This window comes from Lepidochelys olivacea (genome assembly GCF_965140295.1).
Source record: "Lepidochelys olivacea isolate rLepOli2 genome assembly, chromosome: 3".
Classification (NCBI taxonomy): domain Eukaryota; kingdom Metazoa; phylum Chordata; order Testudines; family Cheloniidae; genus Lepidochelys; species Lepidochelys olivacea.
In genome coordinates, this window is record NC_140413.1 from 113,721,720 (window position 1) to 113,746,221 (window position 24,502).

The following is a 24,502-nucleotide window of genomic DNA, read 5'->3' on the forward strand; positions in this document are numbered from 1 at the left end:
GGCCAATGCCAGGTGCCCCAGAAGGAATTAACAGAACAGTTAATCCTCAAGTGATCCATCCCCTGTCTTGGTACCATCATCCTAGGTTTCACCCACTGCTAGCAACATGGTACAATTGTGATAGCAAATACACGCTGTATTATTTTTACTGCTTTTGGCCACAGACAGGTCTACAGTTAAGTCTTAATTAAAATTGGTTGTAGACTGTATGAGTCCATTGTCTCTTCTAGTTGTCAAGCAGAATTTTCTTTAAGGCAGCCTGTCTAAAAGATCATGTCATCATTCTAGGTATATATTTCCTTTTCAGTTCAACTCCTATGTGTATAGTAGCAACCAGGATTTTTTTTAAAGTCCCATATATTTTATCTTCTCTTTACCTGTTAGTTTTTGGTCTGGCTCCCCATTTATTTTAGTATCTTGGACTTATTTTATGTTTAAACTCTAGTTTTTGACTGCTAAAATGTTGTGTACAGACTATCCTTTTTGCCAAAAGAGAGCTGCCTTTGGGTTTTTCCCCGGACCCCCTGAACATCCAGTTAGCTACAATTGTGGTGTTTTGGAGAGTTTTATTTCTGGGGTTTTTGTATGAGCAATATCTTTACTGGAGGGTTTTTGCTATTGTTTTAAGAAACATTTTTCCCATTATACTGCTGTTCAGTCTAAGTGATTAATTTGTTACTGGCGAAGTGCCAGGTATAAAGATAAATCTCTTCCACGTAATTGTTTATCAAGCATTTTAAAAGCAGGAATAGTAGCAGATGTGTGTTTGATAGAATAGCTAAACAGAGCATTCCAGCTCCAAAACAAGTGGTGCATATTATTAAAAGCAAATGGTCCTACTGTGTGTGGAAGTCTAGGTTAACTATGGAGAAACAGCCAATAAAAAAAAGAAAGCAGCAGCAAGAAATTCTCTTCCTTTTGCTATTTTTGTTGGCTTTTTTTATTTCAGAGATAATGCAGTGCATGTTTGTACAGTAGAGAGGTGCCTTTTTTACTTCAGAGTTAACAATGTGGTGCCCATTTGTACAGAGAGGTGCTTATGAAAGCAAAATACATTGTGGAAGTTTTCAAAAACAGAGCTTGTCAACGTTTAGAAACATTGTAATATGTAAATAACTCGCAGTGAAGTTTACTTGACTCAGTGGCTACTAAAAAAGCAAATACAGTGAATAACACTTTAACATTTTAAACCAGAAGAATTAAAACAAATACTGTATTAATGGATTAAATTATCTTTAATTGAATTGAATGGGTAGCTCTAATGGAGTGTGAAATATTGGTGTGACATACTCATATTTGCCTGCCCCTCATTGACACTTACTTGAATATTTAATATGGTAGCTACAGATTCTGGGCATCATGTGGTCAAGAAACTGATTATTTATATTACTATCTATCTATGTCCTTACATGACACCCATCCTGATAGTGTCTCAGTGTCTTACAAACATTAATGAAGTGATCCTCGCAACACCCTGTAATGTGGGAAAGTATTATAATCCGATTGTTATCTATGGAGAACTAAGACATAGTGGCTTGCCCAAGGTTGTACAGAAAGTCTGTTAACAGCCTGAAACTGAAACCAAAACTCCTGAATTCCAGTCCAGTTCCTTAACGCAAACCCATCCTTCACATTTTGAAGTAATGGTGTACACCTAGGAGACTATACAAATTAGGTTGTGAAGTTTGATAAGCAGTAGATTGAACAAATGGAATATCTGAAAGTGCTTTGTGTTAGAAAAATGGTACAAAAGTTTATTTGTAATCTGAATCCTCCCAAAAGGTTTTGACTGAATATCTAAATTAACTGCTGAAATCCCAGAAACTATGATTCTGGATATTTTGTGCTGTTTACGTACACTTGTACAAGAGTCTTTTAAATTATCTTTTTGTTATCCATCAATTACAGTATTTCAAGAAAAAAAACTCATAATTCTGGATGATATTCTACCACCATATATAAATGAGACAGAGCCCTATGGTAATGTTATCTGCTGAAAGATAGATTACTGTAATACTTGTGAGCACACTGCTGGTGAGAAACCTCACAAGCTCATTTTTGTAGTCACTCAGGTGTAGCCATGTGTCTCCAAAGATAAATATGTGAACCTGGACTAATTGAAGTGTTGGTAGTCTGAAAGTCTGAATTGAGTCCTGGAGAATTATGTTCTGTTAGTTGCACTTTTTATTTTGTTTTTGTTTTTTGTAGGTAGAATCTTGTAGACAGGAAATTATTTTATTCCGTTCTTCCCCAAAATAGTGAAGATGGATTGTCCCTTTTCTGCATGCATCCTGATTAACACACAATATAGAATATCACTGTATGGGTAATTGAATGATACGGGTGGGGAAAAGTACAAAAAGACTTCCAAATTAAAACCAGACAACTGCCATCAGTAAATAAATCTTTGGGCAATAATGCATATACTGACCTACCTCAGGAGACTCGAACAATAGTTAACTCTTAAGAACGTAAGAATGGCCATACTGGGTCAGACCAAAGGTCCATCCAGCCCAGTATCCTGTCTTCCGACAGTGGCCACTGCCAGATGCCCCAGAGAGAGTGTGAACCTAACAGGTAATGATCAAGTGATCTCGCTCCTGCCATCCATCTCCACCCTCTGACAAACAAAGGTTAGGGACACCATTCCTTAACCTTCCTGGCTAATAGCCGTTAATGGACTTAACCTCCATGAATTTATCCAGTTCTCTTTTAAACCTGTTATAGTCCTAGACTTCACAACCTCCTCAGGCAAGGAGTTCCACAGGTTGACTGTGCGCTGAGTGAAGAAGAACTTATTTTTATTTGTTTTAAACCTGCTGCCCATTAATTTCATTTGGTGGCTCCTAGTTCTTATATTATGGGAACAAGTAAATAACTTTTCCTTATTCACTTTCTCCACACCACTCATGATTTTATATCCCTCTATCATATCCCCCCTTAGTCTCTTCTTTTCCAAGCTGGAAAGTCTTAGCCTCTTTAATCTCTCCTCATATGGGACCCGTTCCAAACCCCCAATCATTTTAGTAGCCCTTTTTCAAACCTTTTCTAATGCCAGTATATCTTTTTTAAGATGAGGGGACCACATCTGTACGCAGTATTCAAAATGTGGGCGTACCATTGATTTATATAAGGGCAATAAGATATTCTTCGTCTTATTCTCTATCCCTTTTTTAATGATTCCTAACATCCTGTTTGTTTTTTTGACTGCTGCTGCATACTGTGTGGACGTCTTCAGAGAACTATCCACGATGACTCCAAGATCTCTTTCCTGATTAGTTGTTGCTAAATTAGCCCCCATCATATTGTATGTATAGTTGGGGTTATTTTTTCCAATGTGCATTACTTTACATTTATGCACATTAAATTTCATTTGCCATTTTGTTGCCCAATCACTTAGTTTTGTGAGATCTTTTTGAAGTTCTTCACAGTCTGTTTGGTCTTAACTATCTTGAGCAGCTTATTATCACCTGCAAACTTTGCCACCTCACTGTTCATCCCTTTCTCCAGGTCATTTATGAATAAATTGAATAGGATTGGTCCTAGGACTGACCCTTGGGGAACACCACTAGTTACCCCTCTCCATTCTGAAAATTTATAATTTATTCCTACTCTTTGTTCCCTATCTTTTAACCAGTTCTCAATCCATGCAAGAATCTTCCCTCTTATTCCATGACAACTTAATTTACATAAGAGCCTCTAGTGAGGGACTGTGTCACTTCTTTACTAACTCTGAGAAATTACTGCCTTTGGAACAGAGAGAAGGAGAATTTTGCAATAGGGCACTCAGTTTCTGGGCATGAGAACATCAGTAGCCCCTAATGTAGACCATTTGATTTCTGATGTGAAATCTGTCACAGATGCTTATTAAATGTTTGTTTCTGGTTTTGCTCAAAAGACTTCATATTTATTATTTGTGTTCTGATAGTATGAACAGACCCAATCTGCATTGTGTCCCCACTGTGCAAATATAAGGTTAGAGTTTATGTATAACAAGTAATACATTAAACTCTCCAATAGCATATTGTGTTTCATACAGAAGTATCATTACATTATCAAAGGCTGTTATGAAACATTTTAGGCTTTCTTTGTTACATTGCATACTGTATCTAAATAATTATCCAAAATATCACATCCTCCTTGTTAAAGCTTGTCAGCTCTATATATCAATGAACCTTAAGGTGTAACTCATACGTGATATAATTACTCTATTCCTATTCACCCGCTAAGATGTCTTACACATATTCAAATGTTGTGGAAATGTGTTTTTCAGATTATTTTTTGCTGTTGCAGCCCTCCCCAATATGTCCCTTTTCCTCTGCTGTTTCTTCTTAAATTGTCCATCAAAAGTAATAAAATATAACAATGTATGGCTGTATCCAGGAAGGGATTAAATTACAGTATCAGATTCATCAGCATTAGTAATACATAACTTCACAAAATGCTGTGTAAAAACAAAATACAATAAAGCAGAACCACCTTGATTATACAAATGTCAGAGGACACTAAAGCTAATTGAGGCCCATTCTGTATAAACTTAACTTTGTAGAGAATCATTTATCCTGGAGGATGTTTGTGGCATAGGGGTCGCATAAAAAAAGCTTCAGGGCAACTTGTGGGAGTAGGAACATGAGCTACATTAGCAGAGTATAAGGTGAATGTTGCCAACTCTTCTGGTTTTTAGCACCAGTTTCATATTGTTTGATACTGTTCTTACAGCTTCAGCTGCTGGAATTAAGTGATTATTAAATATCATAAGATATTCATGTAAAGTTTCTAGCCCTCATGGTTGCAGAGAAAAGCTTGAAAACAAAAAATGAATGTAGACTGAAGGCTCAGAAACCAGAAGATAAATAAAAATCAGAAATTATTAAAAAAAAATCTTATTCTTAAATTCCTGATTCTTGCTGGCCTGACTCTTTTTTTGAACTTTTTGCTTGGCCATACTCTAAGGTGTGATGAAGAATAAAAACTAGAGATGTCATGTGGATGGTCAGAGTTGTGCAGAGCCTTGATGGCGATGATGCCGAGTTCTTTGAGTGAGGGTCCCTATCTGTATTCCTTTGGGGGTGCACATTTGCTCCACGAGTCTGACCTAGGAAGATTTTTGCCAGGAGTGTCCATTGGTCCGTGCTTGCACAGTTCCCCCCCACCCCTCATGCTTCAGACTAAAGCATGTGGCAGCACAGACTGACCACCTCCCTTGTTCCCGTCTACCGCACCAGGTGTGAGAAGGACACTCTAGTGTTCAGCACTTGATTCCTTCATGGATTTATATGTAAATAATTAAGTCAGTTTGCTTAGTTAGGATAATACTTTTAATAGTCATTTAGTATAGTTAGATTTAGGGGTATCCCCCCCCAATCCATACTCTTCAAGATGATTATGCCCTAGAACCCAGGCTTTAAAAATTGTGCCTCTTTCCACCAATCCTTTCTGGTCAGCAATGACCACGTCTGCTGCCTCTGCAGCCTTCCCTCCAAGTGCTCAATTTACCAGTCTTTTCCCTCAAGAGCCCATGAGGCACATAAGTACTGATTGTGGAGGTTCCTCGTCGACCAAGCAGTGAGACCTCAGTCTGATCTGGGCCCGAAAGACACCCCCCCACACACACACACACTGGACATTGGGCTGTGGGGTCACAGAGTGCTGCACCAGGCTCTGTGGCCTCCATTACTGCTTCTGGGAGGGGTAGGAGTAACTCCTCCTCCTCCCTCCAAATAAAAACATGGGGAAAATTCACTCGCCAGAGGAGGGATAAAATTCCATCTGTCTGAACCCTCTCCTAAGAAGGGAACCTCCTCTTACAAATCCACTGGGACTTTGCTTTGCAATATCACAACAGCTATTTTCAGAGCCTGGTACCAAAATCTCAGCTTCAAAAGGAAAGTCTGCTGCGAAACTGGCACCATCGGTTGCACCAATACCATCCAAGACACCGTTGAAGGAAAAAGCATTGTCTGCATCTGAAACCTACAGTATCAGGATGTTTTACTAAGGAGTCCTCAGCACCAAGACCTATTTCTAAGCTGTCTCTGACAGTGTAGCCAGAGAGGAACCCTTTCCCCCCCTCATTAGAGGACAAATACATCACTTAACAAGACATCCTTGTCATGCAGGATCCTTTTGGGCCCTATTGTCTCTAGAGAAATTCTGACTTCATCTATTCAGGAGAGTCCTTCCCCTAGACCTTCTGCATGTCAGGGTCTCACTAAACTGAAGGTACTGTGTCTGTCTGCAGAAATTCACCCTCCAATATCTACTCTTCGCAGAGATACTAAGCATCTGGTACCATTGGCACCACCCCGGGAACACAATCCCACCTTTTCATCTGAGGACTCAGACACTGGTGAAGGAATGTCACCTTCCCCACTGACGTGCAAGCTCTCAGTCCGGAAAGGGTGTCCAGAGTCTCATGGGCTCCATTGAGATCTCAGCAAGTAGTTTAAGCTCTACAGGAACATTGGTATCCTAAGGCTTGGGGACGACCCTAACCCCCATTTGACCCCTTCCACTGGCCCTACTGGCATACATCTGTTGCATCAAATTGACATGTTCCAGAAGGGACTTGCAACATGCCTCTCTTTACATGGAGGAAGTAGAACCTCCTCATGAGACAACGGAGGAGGAGGAGGAGCCGGAGGAAGCTCTTGAACCACTGATCTGTCAGGGTCCTCATTGTCATACCCAGATGAGGCAATTACATGTGCCTCACCTTCTCTGCCTGATGATTTCAGGAATTACTAAAAAGGGTAGCAGAAAAGCTCCAAATCACATTAGAGGAAGTGCAAGAAGTCCCCTTCTTCTCCATCGAACTCTTAGACATGTTACAGAATGTGGGACCCAGCAAAGTAGCCTTGCCTATTAATGAGGCCATCATGGAACCACCAGGGGTGGTCTTGCACATGCCAGCCACATGTGCTTCTACCCACAAGAGAATGGAGAAATAATATTTTGCCAAGCAGCTAGAATTTTTATGTACTCACCCAACTCCAAATGCACTGGTGGTCCAGGCAGCATCGGAAAGAAGCAGAGACTAGACAAGATCTACCCCTTCTGACAAAGAGGCTAAGTGTTTCGACTTTTTCAGTTGAAAAGTCTTTTCCACTGGCCTGCAGTTCAGAATAGCAAATTGTAAGGCACTAACGGCCAAGTACAATTTTGTGAACTACAGTAAATTCACAGAATTCTCAATTAAAATCCCACAAGAATTTAGAGGACAGTTTGAAGTGCCCATCAAAGAAGGAAAGCTGATTGCAAGATCATAGCTGCAGACCGCACTTGGTGGAGCTGATATAGCCTCCTATTCAATGGCCACTGCAGTCCTCTGGGTTCCCGAGAGAAGTCCAGTCAGGCCTGCTGACAGCAACTCTGGGGCCCAGGGCAGAACAGTCAATGGGCCCCCACTGGTGCCCAGTGAGGTGCTGGCTCTTCCGGCATGGCCAGGGCTTCCACATTGCTGCCTTTGCTGCCAGAACCAACGCGCACGTGACTAGGAGCATAGGCACCGACTTCCAGATTTCCTGGAGGGTGCTCGACCCCCTGCTCCATCCTAGGCCCGTTCCCCCAGTGCCCCACCTGCACCCCACCTCTTCCCACCCCTGTTCCACCCCCTCCCCTGAGGGAGCCACGATCTAAAGGTCAGGTCATGTGTCTCCCCTCGGGCCCCCCCTCGGGGCCCAGCCCAGGGCCACCGCGCTCTCCGTGCCCCAAGTTACCTGCGGGTTGGGGGGGACTTTGTCCTCCTGCTGCGCCTCCTCCCTCCTGGCACGTTCTGTCGCTCTCCCTGATGGACAGGAGCCCAGGCGGGGAGCAGGAGGGAGCCGCTTTTTACGCCGGCCCCTCCCAGTCGCTGCTCTGCAGCACTGCCCAGTAGCTGCCTGAGAGTGCCTGGCTGGGGAGGAGGCAGCTTTCGCTCCCTGCCCGGTTCAACTTCTGGGGACCTGGCGCCCAAGCAGGGAGCAGAAGTCCCCTCCTCAGCCAGGCTGTCTCTCAGGCGGCAGCCGTTCAGCGCTGCAGAGCAGCATCTCAGCGGCTGTAAGGGGCTGGTCCTGCCTCTTCCACTCCCGTCATCTGGGCCATGCATCACCCAGGCCCATCCCGCCTCTTTCTACCCCCCGCTCCTCCCCCTCCCCCCAGTGCCTCCAGCACGCCACCAAACAGCTGATGGCAGCAGGCGGGAGGCACTGTGGGGGATTGGGATGAGCTGATTGGTGAGGCCTACCGCTGGGGGCGGGAGGAGGGACCCACTGGTGGGTGCTCAGCACCCACTTGCCACCTATGCGTAGGAGCCCTGCTGCCCACCTGGGCCCTTTTAAATTGACTGGGCCCCTGTGCAATTGTCCTCTTTGCCGCACCCCCCCCTCCCCAATTGGTGGGCCTGGGTAGAGGACTTGCCTTTTGAAGGGAGCAGTCTCTTTAGTGAGAAAATGGGTAAGTCCCTGCACTGGCTAAAGGATTCTTGGGTCACCTTCCATTCAATCATGATTTATATACCAGCACCCAAGAGAGAGTTCCATAGACCACGACCATACAGGCAAAGACCTGCTTCCTTCCCTTTCTTCTACCACAGAATCTACGAGCCTCCCAGGAAGCATGAAAGGCTTCAGAGAACTAGACAGACTGCTCCTCTGCTTCGACATTCCAAACCCAAGCATCTGCAAGGAAACAATACGGACAGTATTGCTGAGAACTGCCAACCAACTCTACTGCCAAGTTTATCTGCCAGTACTCAATTTGGGGGCCATCTAATCCATTTCCGCAACAAGTGGCGGGACATCCTATCTGACAGATGAGTCCTCAACATTGGTCACATAGAATACCTGATAGAGTTCCTGTCCCTCATCAGGGACCACTCTCACTAGGAAATGCTATTTCAGGGAAATAACTTCACTTCTCTATCTGGGAGCCATAGAACCCATATTTCCTCAATACCAAGAAAAATGATTCTATCCAATCTAAGAGAGTATGGAGACCTATCCTAGATCTGACAACTCAGTGTCTACATCAGGGGTGGGCAAACATTTTGGCCCGAGGGCCACATCTGGTATGGAAATGGTGTGGCAGGCCATGAATGCTCACAAAATTGTGGTTGGGGTTCAGGAGGGGGTGAGAGCTCTGGGGTGGGGCCAGAAATGAGGGGTTTAGGGTGTGGGAGGGGGCTGAGGCAGGGGGTTAGGGTGTGTGGGGGTGTTGGCTCTGGCTGGAGGTGCGGGCTCTGGGATGGGGCTGGGATGAGGGGTTTGGGGTGCAGGAGGGTGCTCCAGGTTGGGACTGAGGGGTTCGGAGGGCAGGAGGGGGATCCTGGGTGGGACAGGGGTTGGGGTGTGGGAGGGGGTGAGGGCTCTAGCTGGAAGTGCAGGCTCTGGGGTGAGGGTAGGTGTTTGGGGTGCAGGAGGCTTCACCAGGCTGGGATAGAGGGGTTTGGAGGGTGGGAGGCGGATCAGGGCTGGGGCAGGGGGTTGGGGCCCGGAAGAGGGTCGGGGTGCAGGCTCCGGGCAGCACTTACCTCAAGCAGCTCCCGGAAGCAGTGGCATGAGCTTCCTCCAGCTCCTACATGGAGGCGTGACCAGGTGGGTCTGCGTGCTGCCACATCCGCAGGCGCCGCCCCTGTAGCTCCTATTGGTTGCAGTTCCCAGCCAACGGGAGCTGCGGGGGCAGCATTTGGGGTGGGGGTAGCGTGCAGAGCCCCCTGGTTGCCCCTATGTGTTGGAGCCAGAGGGGGCCAGAGAAAATTGGCTGGCAGGCCGGATGTGGCCTGCGGGCTGTAGTTTGCCCACCCTGGTCTACATCAAGCAATATGTTGCAGAATGGTGAAGTGTCAGCAATAATTCCCTCAGTGAACAAAGGAGATGAGAGATTCACATGAGAGATGCCTATCTTCGTAAGGGATCCACCCAGCGCACAGGAAATTTCTTAGATTAACTGTACATTTGAATCACTATCAGTACGAGGTACTTCCTTTCAGCCTTTCTACAGCCCCAGAGATGTCCATGGCAGCTCACCTCTGCTGCAAGGGAATTTTGATGTCTGGCTATTGACTGAGAGATCTTATCAGGAGGACCAATCAGTGACAACAGCCATACCCAAGCTACTACTGTAGCTGGGAATCCGTGTAAACAAAGAGAGATTCATATTTGTACTCACACAGATGACAGAATTTATTGGAGCAACACTGAACTCTAGACAGGGTCCTCATCATCATACGCAGATGAGGCTATTACACCAGGCTCCGCTTCTCTGCCTGATGATTTCAGGAATTACATTTCAGGAAAAGGATGGCAGAAATGGTGTGGGAGTCCCATTCACTCACCCGCCACCCGAGAGAATACTGATCATGGGCACCATCCTGTCGGGGTGGGGAACCCATCTGGACGAGCATATGGTGCAAGACACATGGACTTTACAGAAGTCCAGAATGCATATAAACCTTTTGGAACTCAGAGCCCTCCGCAGAGCTTACAAATGATTTCTTCCATACATAAAAGCAAGGCGTGTTCAAGTACAGTCAGACAATATGTTGGCAGTATTCTTCTTCAACAAGCAGCTGTTCATAGCCTTCACAGAGAAAGCAGAGCACAGACGCTGGCCTGTTTAGGCAGCCTGGCTCACTAAGGATATCACAATGTAGGCAGTGAACTTTGCAGCCTGGAAAAGCCCTAATCAGGAGGGAAGGAAAAATGAGTGTCTGCTCAAGAGAGGTGACAGCTGAGAAGAAAGGAGTCTAGAGTGGGTGCCCTTGTTGGACCACCAGGTTGGCCTGAATGGGGACAGTAATAAGCCTTAATTTTAGGGCCTTAGTAATTACAATATGTAATCACATATTTCATTATCAGTCATGCATAAGATGTCAAAGGAACAAGGTAATATAGATTAGAGTACAGCCAAGACATTGAGAACTGCCTGTTGGGACTACTGTAAAAATCCTTGTCTAATTCATTAATATTGTTTGTATGATTTATTATTAGTATTACTGTAACACTTAGAGGGCCATGGTACAGACTAACACTTCATGTAGTATCTTTATGAGGGCCTGATCTGAGGTCAATAGGAATCTTTCCATTTACTTCAACAGGCTTTGGATTAAGCTGTATGGTCAGACCACTTGTTTCCAGGCAGAATTCCCAGAACTCTGATGATGTGTGCATGGATTTGTTTCTTGAGCTGTTGAAGACACCTTACAGAATCTATAAAAATGTGTAGGTTGCTTTTAAAACAAATTTTAGTAAGTTAAAGAACCTGAAACCTTGAGCTTAGCTGCATCTAGTATCCTAGTATTATTTGTCCTTTGTATTTTGGTTTTTCATTTATCTCAGTACTTAGGGGTAGTGGACCTCTACAAGTTTGTTTTTTTTTTTTTTTTTTTACTTATCCTGCCAAGTGCATTAGCTGCCAGTAATAACAAAAATCTGAAATGCTGATTTGAAAAAGTAGTTTGTTTTTCAACTTAGTCTGCTGCTTAATGAAAAGGAAACAGAAGAATCAGGTCTGGTTGTTTTTGTGCTTTATTTTCAATGTTCCGTGCAGTCTGTGCAGCTCTGCAGGTTAGCTAGCTAGCTCTGTTGTTCTGGTTTCAGGTGTATTTTCATTCACCCCTGTAGAAGATCTTGTCTAGTCTAGTTTAAAGTTGATTAGTTTCAGAAGTCTGTGTTTTGTTCTAGTGTCACTACAACCTGCAGCTAGGTGTTCTATCCCTGAAACTGAGCAAGACGGCATCTGATGCACTGGATCTATGTGGTTCAAGACAGGGAAAAGGAGACAGTGCTTAAGCAGTCTTCCATGCTTTAATTTTGGCCTTTCGGAGTTTCTTATGTTTCAATTACATTCACTACTAAACTGCATCTGAAACTTAAGCATTTCTTTGGTTTTGATGCTTTCAAATTGCTTAAGATTAGTTTAAGGGAGCTTCGTGATCAAAAGGGCTTTTGAGATATTCCGTTTTTGAAGAGTTCATCTTTGAGAGAGAAGTGTTGCCCATTTTTGGCCTGAGCCATTTCCCAGTATTCGGGGAATGGCTGGTTTGTTTCCAGTGGGAAAAGAAATGGATTAAGTGAGTCTCATATTTCTCTAGTGTAATCTTATTTCTTTACCAACTCTGAACAAACAACAGGAGGCAGTTCCTTGCTCACAATTTCCACACCTGCCTTTCCAGCCAGTCCTGTGCCCCAAGGAACTCTGTCTCTGCTCCCTCCAAGGGCCATGCTCACCACTGCTTCTTGCACTGTCTGCTGGCATTCTCTTGACTTTTTGTGCTCTCACACACATACAACTGCAACGAATCAATTCCCCAGCCCCTGCATTTGTGTTCAGTCCCCAGGAAAACTACTCAGTCCATGTAGCTTAGCTTCTGCTTGGCCTTGCGTGCAGCCTAGTGCCTTGGCCAGTGGCTTCCATTCTATCCAGCTATCCTACATCATAAAGAACTTAATTGCTCCTTCCATTTAGCTTGAATGAAGGGTTTCTACCAGACCCACCAGCTTTAACAAGGTCTCGGATTGCCTATAGATCAAAGAAAATGCCTGATGGAAGCCTTTAATGCCTTCCAGCATAACAGAGGTATATGAATGCCTTGCTAAGTGCAAATTAGAAAAGAACACCACTTTGAGCTACAGCTTCTCTCTGGAATTCCAGATGCAGATGAGGGTCCAAAACAAACCCCTAAGTTGCAAACCAACTTGAAAAAGAGGGAGCTGATGCAGTCCTTGACATCTCCTTAATTCTTTAGCTAAATCACCTTAATTCACAATCCTGTTTCAATCGCACACCAAGAAAGTAGAGAGATTGTACTGGCAAGATCTGATATGACGCAGAAAGTCATCAACATATTGTTGGCATAGCCGTTACAAGCGTCTCACTTTCTCCCTCTATGGCCTCGTGAATATAGAGTCCTATGTGAGCCCATATCAGAGCTCTGAGCTAAAAGGAGGAAATTCCCATCATCAGCTTCTAGAACCTCTCATCAGTAAAGAAATGGAGCCACCAAAGTGGGTTGTTTACCCATATACTGTATGGAATTAGAAAAGGAGTACTTGTGGCATCTTAGAGACTAATACATTTATTTGATCCGATGAAGTGAGCTGTAGCTCACGAAAGCTTATGCTCAAATAAGTTTGTTAGTTTCTCAGGTGCCACAAGTACTCCTTTTCTTTCTGCGGATACAGACTAACACGGCTGCTACTCTGAAATCTGTATGGAATTAGGCTCTTTTGGTGTGTGGCGTGTGGTTGTTGACATTTGTTACCATTTATGTTATGTGGGCTAGTAAATTTGTGCCTCTGCTGATAAGTTTTGGCAGTTCTGCAAGACCCAGCACTTACTGTGTTAAAATTATTCAAGTATTAATGTGTTCTGTTATGTGTACCTAGACCTTGGAACCAGAGGGCTAACAACAAGAGTAGTCTATACTGTAACTACAGTCACTGTCTTGTAAAGTGTAACCAAATCACCACCACCACAATACAAATGTCCAAATATGGTCTAGTTTCCTTGTTTCCACTGAGGTACCCAGAGAATTCTTCTTAGGTTTGTTCCTCCACTGGTGCCACCTCCATCTCCTGCTGTCTGCCTTTTGAGTTGTTTTTTGTTGTGATGGTGGGAAAGCTAAGCTGAGGCGATTGTCCTGAGAAGTTTCAATCCCTGCCGCGTATGGAGCTGTGTGATAATGAAATGCTCCTGTCAAGACTCTTAGTCCTATTTATAAGGAAGAGAGATTTTGGACTTTCTGTGACAATCCAGAAAACAGAGATATGGAGCATCTTTAAAAGGACAAGTCTCACTATGCGGATGTCTGCACGTAAACTGCATTGGAATATCAAGATCCCTTACAGCATCTGTGTTATATAGTACACAGCAAAATGGGGTCCTGGTCCATGAACGGTGCTCCTAGATACTATAGTAATACAAATAAACAAATTAACAATAATAATGTACCCCTCGGGCATTAAATACATATGATAAAGTTGCCCATTTGCTGTAAATGTTGTAATTATTTTTGTTAAATTTACATAGTCTATTATAAACTGAGCTTTTAAAAACTCTAGAGTTTATCTTCAGTTGCGTAATTACACGTACATGGAATGATTGTTACTTAAAGCATTTTAATTTTGGCTGCCTGTGACCTAAACAAGTTTCTGAAAATAACAACTGTAAATGTTGGATTTCTCTATCATCACCTGATCAGCAATGAATCTTCCTGGTTACATATATACTTGTTTTTCTTGTGTGTGCGTGTGTGTGTGTGTTCGTGAGAGAGAGAACACTGAGAATTAACCAGGCAACTTGGCTGCACTTCTACTTTCCTTTAGGTGGTAAAACTATTCAAACATGGAGTTTTGGTGAAGAATATACAAAGGTGTGGGGTGGTTTGGTTTGGTTTTGAAAGAATGTCAAGGGTATAGATAATCAAATTGGGGGATTTAGTTGGAACTGTAGAGGAACTGACATACAGTGAAGCTCTGCATATGGTGAACCACACGTAGAATATAAAACCCTTATTTTTTCATCGCATTGCAAAGTGCAATTCTGCTTAGCCTGTGAAAATAGACTTCACTGTGGCCCACATTTAGTGCCTGGTTTAAGCACCCTGAGCAGATTCATGAATGCAGAAGGAATCCTCTCTACCTGAAGGCCACAGAGTTCCTCCATGGGTATTACTTCATCAGAGTACCTGGGTCATGACCCCCTAAATTCTTCATCTGTCTCCCTCTGGGTGCAAGAATGGACCTTTAGCCATGGCCTGATCATAGCTCATCTCACATTCCCTGTCATGTAGGGGGCTTTGCCAGAGCTGGGCTTCATGACACAGGGGTAGGGGGTGTCCATCCCTTGTGTGGCCCTCAAGCATCCAGAACGCCTTGTGTAGAATAACTGCACCAGTCCTTCTGTGAAGGAGAGGGCTGTATGTGTCCCTGTATGGTATGACAAGCTTCTCTTCCACATAGCATGATGAAGTAAGGGTATGTCTACACTTCAAGCTGAGGATGTAATTCCTGGGCTAGCTCTGATTGAGCTAGCACACTAAAAATAGAGTGTAGCAGTAGCAGCAAGAAGGCATAGCCACCCGAGTTGCCCATAGTTTTGGATGGCTACATACCCAGGGTGGCTAACCCCTTCTGCTGCTCACACTGCTGTGGCTACCCTCTATTTTTAGTGTGCTAGCTCAGTCAGAGCTAGTGTATGGCTCCTCAAGCTGGGAATTGCACCCCCTGCTCGAAGTCTTTACATACCCTAAAAGTACGTAATCAGGGTATACCGTAAGCTTTGTTGTACTTTGAATGGAATGAATGAGAAAATCCAGAACATCACTCACTTGAGTCTTTAAATCAGAGGATGTTTTATGGTCCTGTGATATACTAACAACATTTTTATTTCCCTGTCATAGATCCTGTTGTGTAACATTATTCAACATAATAAAAAGTGTTTGACATTACCCAGTCAAGCATCATGGACAATTGTTTTGGAAAGGCTTAGCAGCAGCTATTACTACCAGACATTACATCTATCACCTGTGGAGTTCTGCAGATGCTAGAATTCTCTGCTTAAACAAAGTAATACTTTTTGTAGGAAATGTTGATAATGAACTCTAGGACTCTAGGCTCCAAATGGAAATGTGTTATGATATTGTGTAGATCTTGTCTGTGGCTAGCCTCTGTAAGAGTATAGAAAGTCCCATGTTCACTTGCTAAAGAAAGCTTGTAATGCCTCTGGAATAATAGATCTTACCAGGTAATAACCAAACACTTCCCAGCTACCGAAGGTATTTTGGATGGTGCTAGTTCATTTCACGGTTCAGAAGTAAAAATGAAGGCCCCCAAATATTAAACAACATTAAGCTTTACTGCCAAGAATGAGTGTAATTTTGGGAGGGTAGAATTTAAAGGGTGTACTGCTGTATCCTGTGCTTATCACTCTTCACAGTGAATTACCATAAATAGTAGGTTTACTAGCATGTATCATGGCATTTGGTTTCTCCTTTCACTTTTTGGTCAAATTTGCAAAGTGGTTAAGAAAGAGAGACAGAATTTCCTCTTTTCAGAGTGGTAGCCATGTTAGTTTGTATCATCAGAAAGAACGAGGAGTACTTGTGGCACCTTAGAGACTAGCAAATGTATTTGAGCATAAGCTTTCGTGGGCTAATGTCCGCTTCATCAGATGCATGCAGTGGAAAATACAGTAGGAAGATAAATAAAGATAGAGAACATGAAAAAATGGGGGTTGCCATACCAACTCTTAATGAGACCAATCGATTAAAGCAGGAGAAGGAAAAACTTTTGTAGTGATAATCAGGATGGTCCATTTCCAACAGTTGACAAGTTGTGAGTAACAGTAGGGGAAAAAATAAGCATAGGGAAATAGTTTTACTTTGTGTAATGAGCCATCCACTCCCAGTCTTTATTCAAGTCTAATTTAATGGTGTCCAGTTTGCAGATTAATTCCAGTTCTGCTGTTTCTCATTGGAGTCTGTTTTTGAAGTTTTTTTTGTTGAATAATTGCGACTTTTAGGTCTGTAATTGAGTGTCCAGGGAGGTTGAAGTGTTCTCCGACTGCTTTTTGAATGTATAATTCTTGACGTCTGATTTGTGTACATTTATTCTTTTGTGTAGAGACTGTCCGGTTTGGCCAATATACATGGCAGAGGGGCATTGCTGGCACATGATGACATATATCACATTGGTAGATGTGCAGGTGAACGAGCCTCTGATAGTGTGGCTGTCGTGATTAATTCCTATGATGGTGACCCTTGAATAGATATGTGGACACAGTTGGCAACAGGCTTTGTTGCAAGGATAGGTTCCTGGGTTAGTGTTTTTGTTGTGTGGTGTGTGGTTGCTGATGAGTATTTGCTTCAGGTTGTGGGGCTGTCTGCAAGTGAGGACTGGCCTGTCTCCCAAGATCTGTGAGAGTGAGGGATCATCCTTCAGGATAGGTTGTAGATCTTTGATGCGCTGGAGAGGTTTTAGTTGGGGGCTGAAGGTGACGGCTAGTTGTGTTCTGTTACTTTCTTTGTTGGGCCTGTCCTGTAGTAGGTGACTTCTGGATGCTCTTCTGGCTCTGTCAGTCTGTTTCTTCACTTCAGCAGGTGGGTATTGTAGTTGTAAGAATGCTTGATAGAGATCTTGTAGGTGTTTGTCTCTGTCTGAGGGGTTGGAGCAAATGCGGTTGTATCTTAGAGCGTGGCTGTAGACGATGGGTCATGTGGTGTGGTCTGGATGAAAGCTGGAGGCATGTAGGTAGGAATAGCGGTCAGTAGGTTTCCGGTATAGGTGATGTTTATGTGACCATCGCTTATTAGCACTGTAGTGTCCAGGAAGTGGATCTCTTGTGTGGACTGGTCCAGGCTGAGGTTGATGGTGGGATGGAAATTGTTGAAAGCATGGTGAATTCCTCAAGGGCTTCTTTTCCATGGGTCCAGATGATGAAGATGTGTAGCACAAGTAGAGTAGAGGCATTGGAGACAAGAGTTGAGGGAGCATTGTTCTAAGTCCACCATAAAAATGTTGGCATACTATGGGGCCATTCGGGTACCCATAGCAGTGCCGCTGACTTGAAGGTATACATTGTCCCCAAATGTGAAATAGTTATGAGTGAGGACAAAGTCACAAAGTTCAGCCACCAGGTTTGCCGTGACATTATCGGGGTTACTGTTCCTGACGGCTTGTAGTCCATCTTTGTGTGGAATGTTGGTGCAGAAGGGTTCTACATCCATAGTGGCCAGGATGGTGTTTTCTGGAAGATCACCAATGGATTGTAGTTTCCTCAGGAAGTCAGTGGTGTCTCGAAGATAGCTTGGAGTGCTGGTAACATAGGGCCTGTGGAGGGAGTCTACATAGCCAGACAATCCTGCTGTCAAGGTGCCAATGCCTGAGATGATGGGGCGTCCAGGATTTAATCTGGAGAGTTGCTTTCAATTAGAAGAATAGTTCTGCTTCTCTGACTGGGATCAACTAGGTGCTTGGATACTACGTTGATAAATGTCATACAAATGCCTAAAAATAATTAATCTGGGCCAGACCTTTGTCCCCCACTGCTTTTTCTGGCAATCCGCAGCTGGCAGAACTCTGATACACCACAGGCTAAACTGGCCACAGGATTGGGAAAGTGGATGCCTTCCCCCAACCCTCTGCCTCGTTCCTATGTTGGGCACATCTTGGCTAAAGTCAAAGATGTAGCCCTGTATCTTGAAATATTTTACTGTAACCTTTTTATTTTTTGTTAGAACAAGTTTTTTTCTTGAGTGAGTGCCTAAGGTACTTTTTCTAAAGGAGACAAAGGGCTGAACTCATTGGCCTGAAATTGCTAATCTAATAAATTAGATGTGTACTTGAAATGGAGTATAGTACCACTCTTCTCACCTGATTTGACTCTGGCATAGTTCAGACTTCCAAGTAGTAACTGCTCTAGTGCACACATGTAAATTTGCAGCAAGTTACATTGGAACACCAGTCTCTCAACCCTGGTTTCTTAACAGAAGCCATTACAGAACCGTGATATACTATAAAAATAATTCTATAAAACAGATTTAGCAGCACACCCAATATCCCCCACATCAGATGAAACTATGACTCCCCTGGGGGTGTGAGCTGGCACTGTGGAGAACAACAGTGCAATCTGCCTTTTCATTTATTGCCTCAATCATCAGGTCGCTAAACGATACTGTTCTTGCATAGTTATGTAGCAGTTGTTTGAGCTATACCTTGATTTCAGCCAGAGTTGGTTTTAGCTGAAAGGACAGTTTGTGCAAGCCACACAGGCATGTACAAACTATGCACCTAATTTATTTTACACTGTTGTTGTTGATTATTTGTATTACTGTAGAGCAGTGATCCCCAAACATTTGAGGGTTGGGGCCTCCCCCTTCCCTGTGTCTGCACCTCCTATCCCTCCCCCGGAGCCAGGAGCAGGGCTGCGGCTCAGGGGGTTGGGAGGGTGTGGACAGAGATAAGGCAGCCAACGCTGGGGCCACAGCTGGGGGTGGGTCTGGTGCCAGGCCTGGAGCCTCAGCCAGGGGCCGAGGCTGGAGGGGGGGCAGGGCTAGGACTGGAGCGGCAGCCAGCAGCCGGGCCCCTGGCCAGGGGCGGAACCGCACCAAGGGTGAGGCCAAGTCAGGCACGGGGCCAGGGGATGGGGGTGGGGCCGGAATAGAGCAGGGGATGGGGCGGAGCAGGGCTGGGTGGCCCTCCCTCCCTCTTTTCCTCCCCACATCCTTCCTCTCCCCTAAACGTTCCTCTGGGTCCCAGAGTTTTGGGGACCCCTGCTGTAGATCTTAAAAGGCCTAGTTACGGGCCAGGATCCCATTGTGTGAGGTGCTGTATAAACACAGAGTATAAAGACAGTCCCTGCCCTCAGAGTTTACTATCTACCTGTAACATTGATGAGTACCACTCATGCTTTGCACTTTCCAGGTCTCATAGGTACAGTTTAAGTGCAATTATACTAGGATCTGTCTCTGTTACAGAATAGCTCTCCTTTCGTCTAACTCTATAAAGTGGACTTGACAATATCCAAGTCATCATTGGTGACACTCCATTAAAATCTTTGACACTTGTGTGTTTTATCCTACTGCTTTTTTTTTTTCTTCCAATTTTCCTTAATAAATATTTGGCTGTTGACAAGTTAGAATGCATGTGGTTGTAATACCAAAATTCTCTGTCCACAGGAGAGAGAGAACAGAGTTTCTCAACGGTTCTGCTAGGCCTCCTTTTCTCAGAAGATGAGTGGGGCAGTCAGGTTTAGTTGTGCTGCAGAGAGCACACCAGTAGTATCACGTTTTTTTCTCATGAGTGTTCCTTGACAGCTGACTGAGTCAAGAGAAATATCAGAATTCAGGGAGCCTAGGTCACCTGTAATAGCTCAAAGAATAAAGGTATGTTGCAGTGTTCTTCGATGCACCATGTTCAAACAGACATTTGGAACTCAGATGGAGGTGAGATGCAGGTTGGAGGTAATGCTTTAGATCCCAGATAAGAAAGGCGCAGTAGAAATAGTAGAGGCAACTAACCAGGCTTTATTGATTTTTGCCTTCACTGCCATTAAGGAACTGCCAAAGGGCAGCTGAACAGGGTTGGAAACTGGAAGGTTTGTTAAAAGAGAAAAGGCAAAATGAGCGTACACTTTATGAAAGGGTGTTAAAGGAAAAGAAATGAACCTGTTTTCACCAGGTTGGAAAAACCAGAACTGCTGAATACATGCAAAGCTAGTATTGACAGATCCTCCTAGCAGTGAAAACTGTTTCTTTGTGTTGTAAAAATGTAGATTCCTACCCTGATTAGCATGAGGGAAGTGTGGACAGCAGAAAGAAAGCTGTGCTGTATTTTTGGCTCACAGTAAAGTATAATTGAAACAAACGATTAAGACTCTGGTGGCATTTGAACGAAAAAGACATTCTAAATTATGGCAGGATATATGCTACTTAAAAGATTTTCAGTTCAGAACTAGCTTTCAGCCAGTGTTGTCTGTCTTCATTTTGTTGTTGACAAAAAACCCTAAAATTGGCTAGCTAAATGATATCCAGTATGTTTTCTTTTCTTTCCTTGAACAGCTGCACTAGTATAGATATGAATACCGGGAAAGAGCTTGTTGCAGATATTTATGTAATATACAAAATGATTTTGTTTAAGGAGCTAAAGTGTATCCTAACAGTGAACTCTCTCGCTTGCCTTACTATTAATTGAGAAATTCATCAACTGTTTCCTTCCCTTAATACCATGTGCTGTGGATATCATAGGCTGGGGGAGGCTGTGCCTCCCCAAACAGCCAGGTGTGACCCCGCCTGTGCTCAGTCCCCAGTCCCCCTCCTGCTTGGCGTGGCTCCAGTCCCCCTGTGGGATGGCCCCGGTTTGGGTCTTGCCACCCTCCCACCTGTCGCTCTGGGGCTGGAGGAGGGAGTTGGGGGCGCTCCAAGGCTGGGGGCACTAGTCTGGGGCAGAGTCCGGCAGTTGCAATGGAGGGGGCCCTCTGGGCTCCGACAGGGGGCGCGGAAAGGGTGGGGCCTCGGTGAGAAGGGGTGGGTCTGGGGACTAGCGTCCCACAGCTGGCGGTTCATGCACTGTCCATGATTAATACCTCTCTCCAAATGAGTAGCTAAGGGTGGACTCCCCTCTGCCCACACAAAGGCTAAGTATTCAGGCTCTGTGCTGGTGGAACACAGATTTGTTGGGGAGGTGAATTCTATCCCCGCCAACTCAGGGGAGCTACCCTCCCCTCATGTAGCTACGATTCCAGCTATTCAATATTTCAGAATTTCAATACCATTTGACCTTACCTCTAGTCGAAATTATGGTTCTCGCCATGATTTCTCACTTTGTTCATTGTAATGGTGGGGATTTCCTGATTTTGCTGATCTTCTCTTTTTTTTTTTTTGAAAAAATCAGCTTTTTATTACCATACTTCCTTCGTCCTTGCCATTTATGAATTCCAAATTTATTGTCTTTCCTCATGTGACTTGGATTTGAAATGTTCTTCCTTAGCTATTTGGATCTCATGATTTCCTTGGCTGCGTTGAATTCATACTTAAATCCATTTTATATTATATAGCTCTGGGGGGGCAATATGGCCAAATCTGCAGTACTTAATTTAGTTACTGCTAAGCTTCCTCGGTGAGGTTTTCACAACAAATTCAGGGTTTGGTACATAGTAGTTGTTTTTTCTGAAGCATATTTGCTGTTCTAAAATACCTAACTTGTTCAAAGACATTAGTTAATGACTATAAATAGCTTTGAGAATATAAAACAGAGTGCTTAATATTTATTTCTTATGTTACTTTAAAATATATTCGATATTAGACATCAATAGATCAATACAACATTTCCTGTGGCTATGGGTGCAATTCAGATCAGCATAGGGACTTCAGTGTCAGTGTGGACACAAATGAGGGAATAATCATTCCTTCATTCTTGCCATTTTTGATTTCCAAATTATTGTCTTTCCCCACGTGACTTGGATCTGAAATGTTCTTCCTTACCTATCTGGATTTCATGATTCCCTTGGTTGTTTTGAATCCATACTTAAAACCTTTTGTATTATATAAAAATATGGCCAAAAATCATTCAAAACATTAAAAATTAAACTGACAAAAATGAAAAATGACTTCCAAAAGCCACCAGTCAGCAAACACTTACTACCACACGATCTTTCCATCAAAGGCTGCATTTTTAAACTAGTGTTAAAATATGGTTGGACATTCTGTCTGAGTAATTCCTGTGGGATCAAGTTGGTCAGAAATAGAGTGTAAAATGTACTCAAATTGTACAACAGCAGAAGGAGTCTGGTGGTTGTTTATTGGGAGGGTCGATGAGGCCAGTTTGTTGACCCATCTAATTAGCTGACACTTAAATTCATTTGAGTTATCTACTGATTTAGAGAGATGTCATTTTATAAACAGTGTTGTGTGGTGGGTCAAGTAATCCACTTTTGAATTGGAGCCAACTGAACTCTGTTTTTAACTTAGCTGTCAAGGCATGATTCATACATAATGTCTCTTTAGAAGATTTATTCTCTTAATTTAAAAAAACGGTTAATGAATTTTAGTGCTGGTGAAAGGTTCCAGATTGATAGCTCTGGCACCTGAAGGCCTCTATCCATCACATCTTCCTTCACGTTGCCCTTTCAGAATATGTCAACGCTGACTCAAAAGGACCAGGTCCAGAAGTAGCATACTTTCCATAACCATTCAGTCTGCATTGTCTCTACTGAGACAGTCAGCAAGGGTGCTAATTGTGATGATGTGTTTTGTGATGTGGGTACAAGCAACCAGCTTAAGCCCATGAACTCATTTAAATAGAAGCCATCAAGCAGTGATATGTCTGTGTCACGACTGGCCTGTACTAGAATATTAAACTGGAACCTCATTGGGGGAGTCTCTATATCCCATCACCGTTTTCTGAGTTATCAAGCCTCCCATTAATATTCTAAAGAATCTAACTGTGTTTATAGCTTGCCAGTGGAATGGAACACTTCTGATCTAGACATGGACATGTGTAATACTCAGGAAATCTTTATCTCTTGAGTCACAGCAAATGTATTGTAGACATGGAAAGACCAGTGTGTTCACTGCATTTCTTTTCAATCTTTATCTAGGTACTTCCTTTCCCTAGCCAAGTGGTGTACAACAGAGTTGGAAAGTGTGGGAGTCGAACTGTGGTTTTGCTTTTGAGAATCTTGTCGGAGAGACATGGGTTCAACCTGGTTACATCAGACATTCATAACAAAACCAGACTGACCAAAAATGAACAAGTAAGTTGTTTACGCTCATTTAGATGTTCTGTGTGTGTTCCATTTTTAAGTTATGAAAGACAGGGATATATTGTTCAACTGACTTCTCTTAATATGTGGTAGATAAGGTAGTGTGGCTAAATCCCAATCACCATGTGGAAATGTATCTATAAATATGTATGTGATGGGTTGTTACCCCGGGGTGCAGTATAGGAGCTGTGGGAACCACTGCGCCCCTCTAAGACACACAGCTGGGTTGGGGACACAGCCAACCTCACCCAGGCCCTGTTATCACCCAGCGCCACAGCAGGTTGCACCACACACCCAAACTGGGTTACCTGAGAGCAGACTGACACCAGCCAATTTCTCAGCTCTCCAGGCATCCCCCACCCCCTTCTGGAGTATAAATGCAAAATTATACTGTCTTGCGCTGCACAGGGAATTGCACAGCGTAAGCTCATAGAGTTCCTCCCCTCCCTCAATGTGGGGAGGAAATACAACACTCCTGCTCCTTGAGCTAAGATTCCCAAGCACTTCACTCCAAACTTATTGGTTTAGATTTAAAACATAAAATAAGTTTATTAACTACAAAAAAGGTAGATTTTAAATGATAGCGAACAGATGAAAACAGATTACCTAGTAAAGAAACAAAAATGCAAATTAAGTTTAACATACTAGAAGGATAGGATTTGAATTAACAATCTCACCCTGATTGATGATACAAGCAGGTTTGTACTTGCTTTGCAGCTTTGGATCTCCACCCCAGTTCCAAGTCCTTTTCCTTAGGAGCTTCTCTCAGGTGTTGAGTTGTGGGAGAGTGAAGAACAACAGATGATGTCACTCCCTGCCTTATATAGCTTTAGCATATGGTGGGAACCCTTTGTTCCAAAACCAGTTCCCAGACCAGTTTGTGGAAAAATATAGACACCCAAAATGGAGTCCAGAGTCATGTGCCCTGGTCACATGCCCTTGCAGAGTCATAGCAGCCATTACTTACAGGCTGTCTGGAGCATTCTGAGGAAGGCTCACAGGTGGGGAATAAGCTTCTCCTAAGGTCTGTTGTTTTTCCTAATGGTCCATTACCTTGGATAGGCCCTTCACAGCCAGCTATCTAGACTGGAAGCCTCTTGCCTAGTGGGTGTCACACAGGTGTAACTACATTTGAAATACAGGTACATAGTAAATACAGGTACATAATAAGATAATAATAACTTTTCCAACGACACCTTGTACAAAATGCCTCATAATTACGCCATAATCATATCATCATCATATTACTATGACTAAGATGGGG

The 24,502-nt window shown here is 43.5% G+C and overlaps 1 protein-coding gene across 1 annotated transcript in view; it reads left to right on the top strand.

Moving 5' to 3' along the window:
- UST (uronyl 2-sulfotransferase) overlaps positions 1 to 24,502 on the top strand; it is a 288,796-nt gene that overhangs the window by 112,331 nt on the left and 151,963 nt on the right. The window contains exon 3 of the mRNA XM_084625151.1: positions 23,074 to 23,229. Coding sequence (XP_084481277.1) covers positions 23,074 to 23,229 — 156 coding nt within the window. The remainder of the gene's footprint in view (positions 1 to 23,073; positions 23,230 to 24,502) is intronic.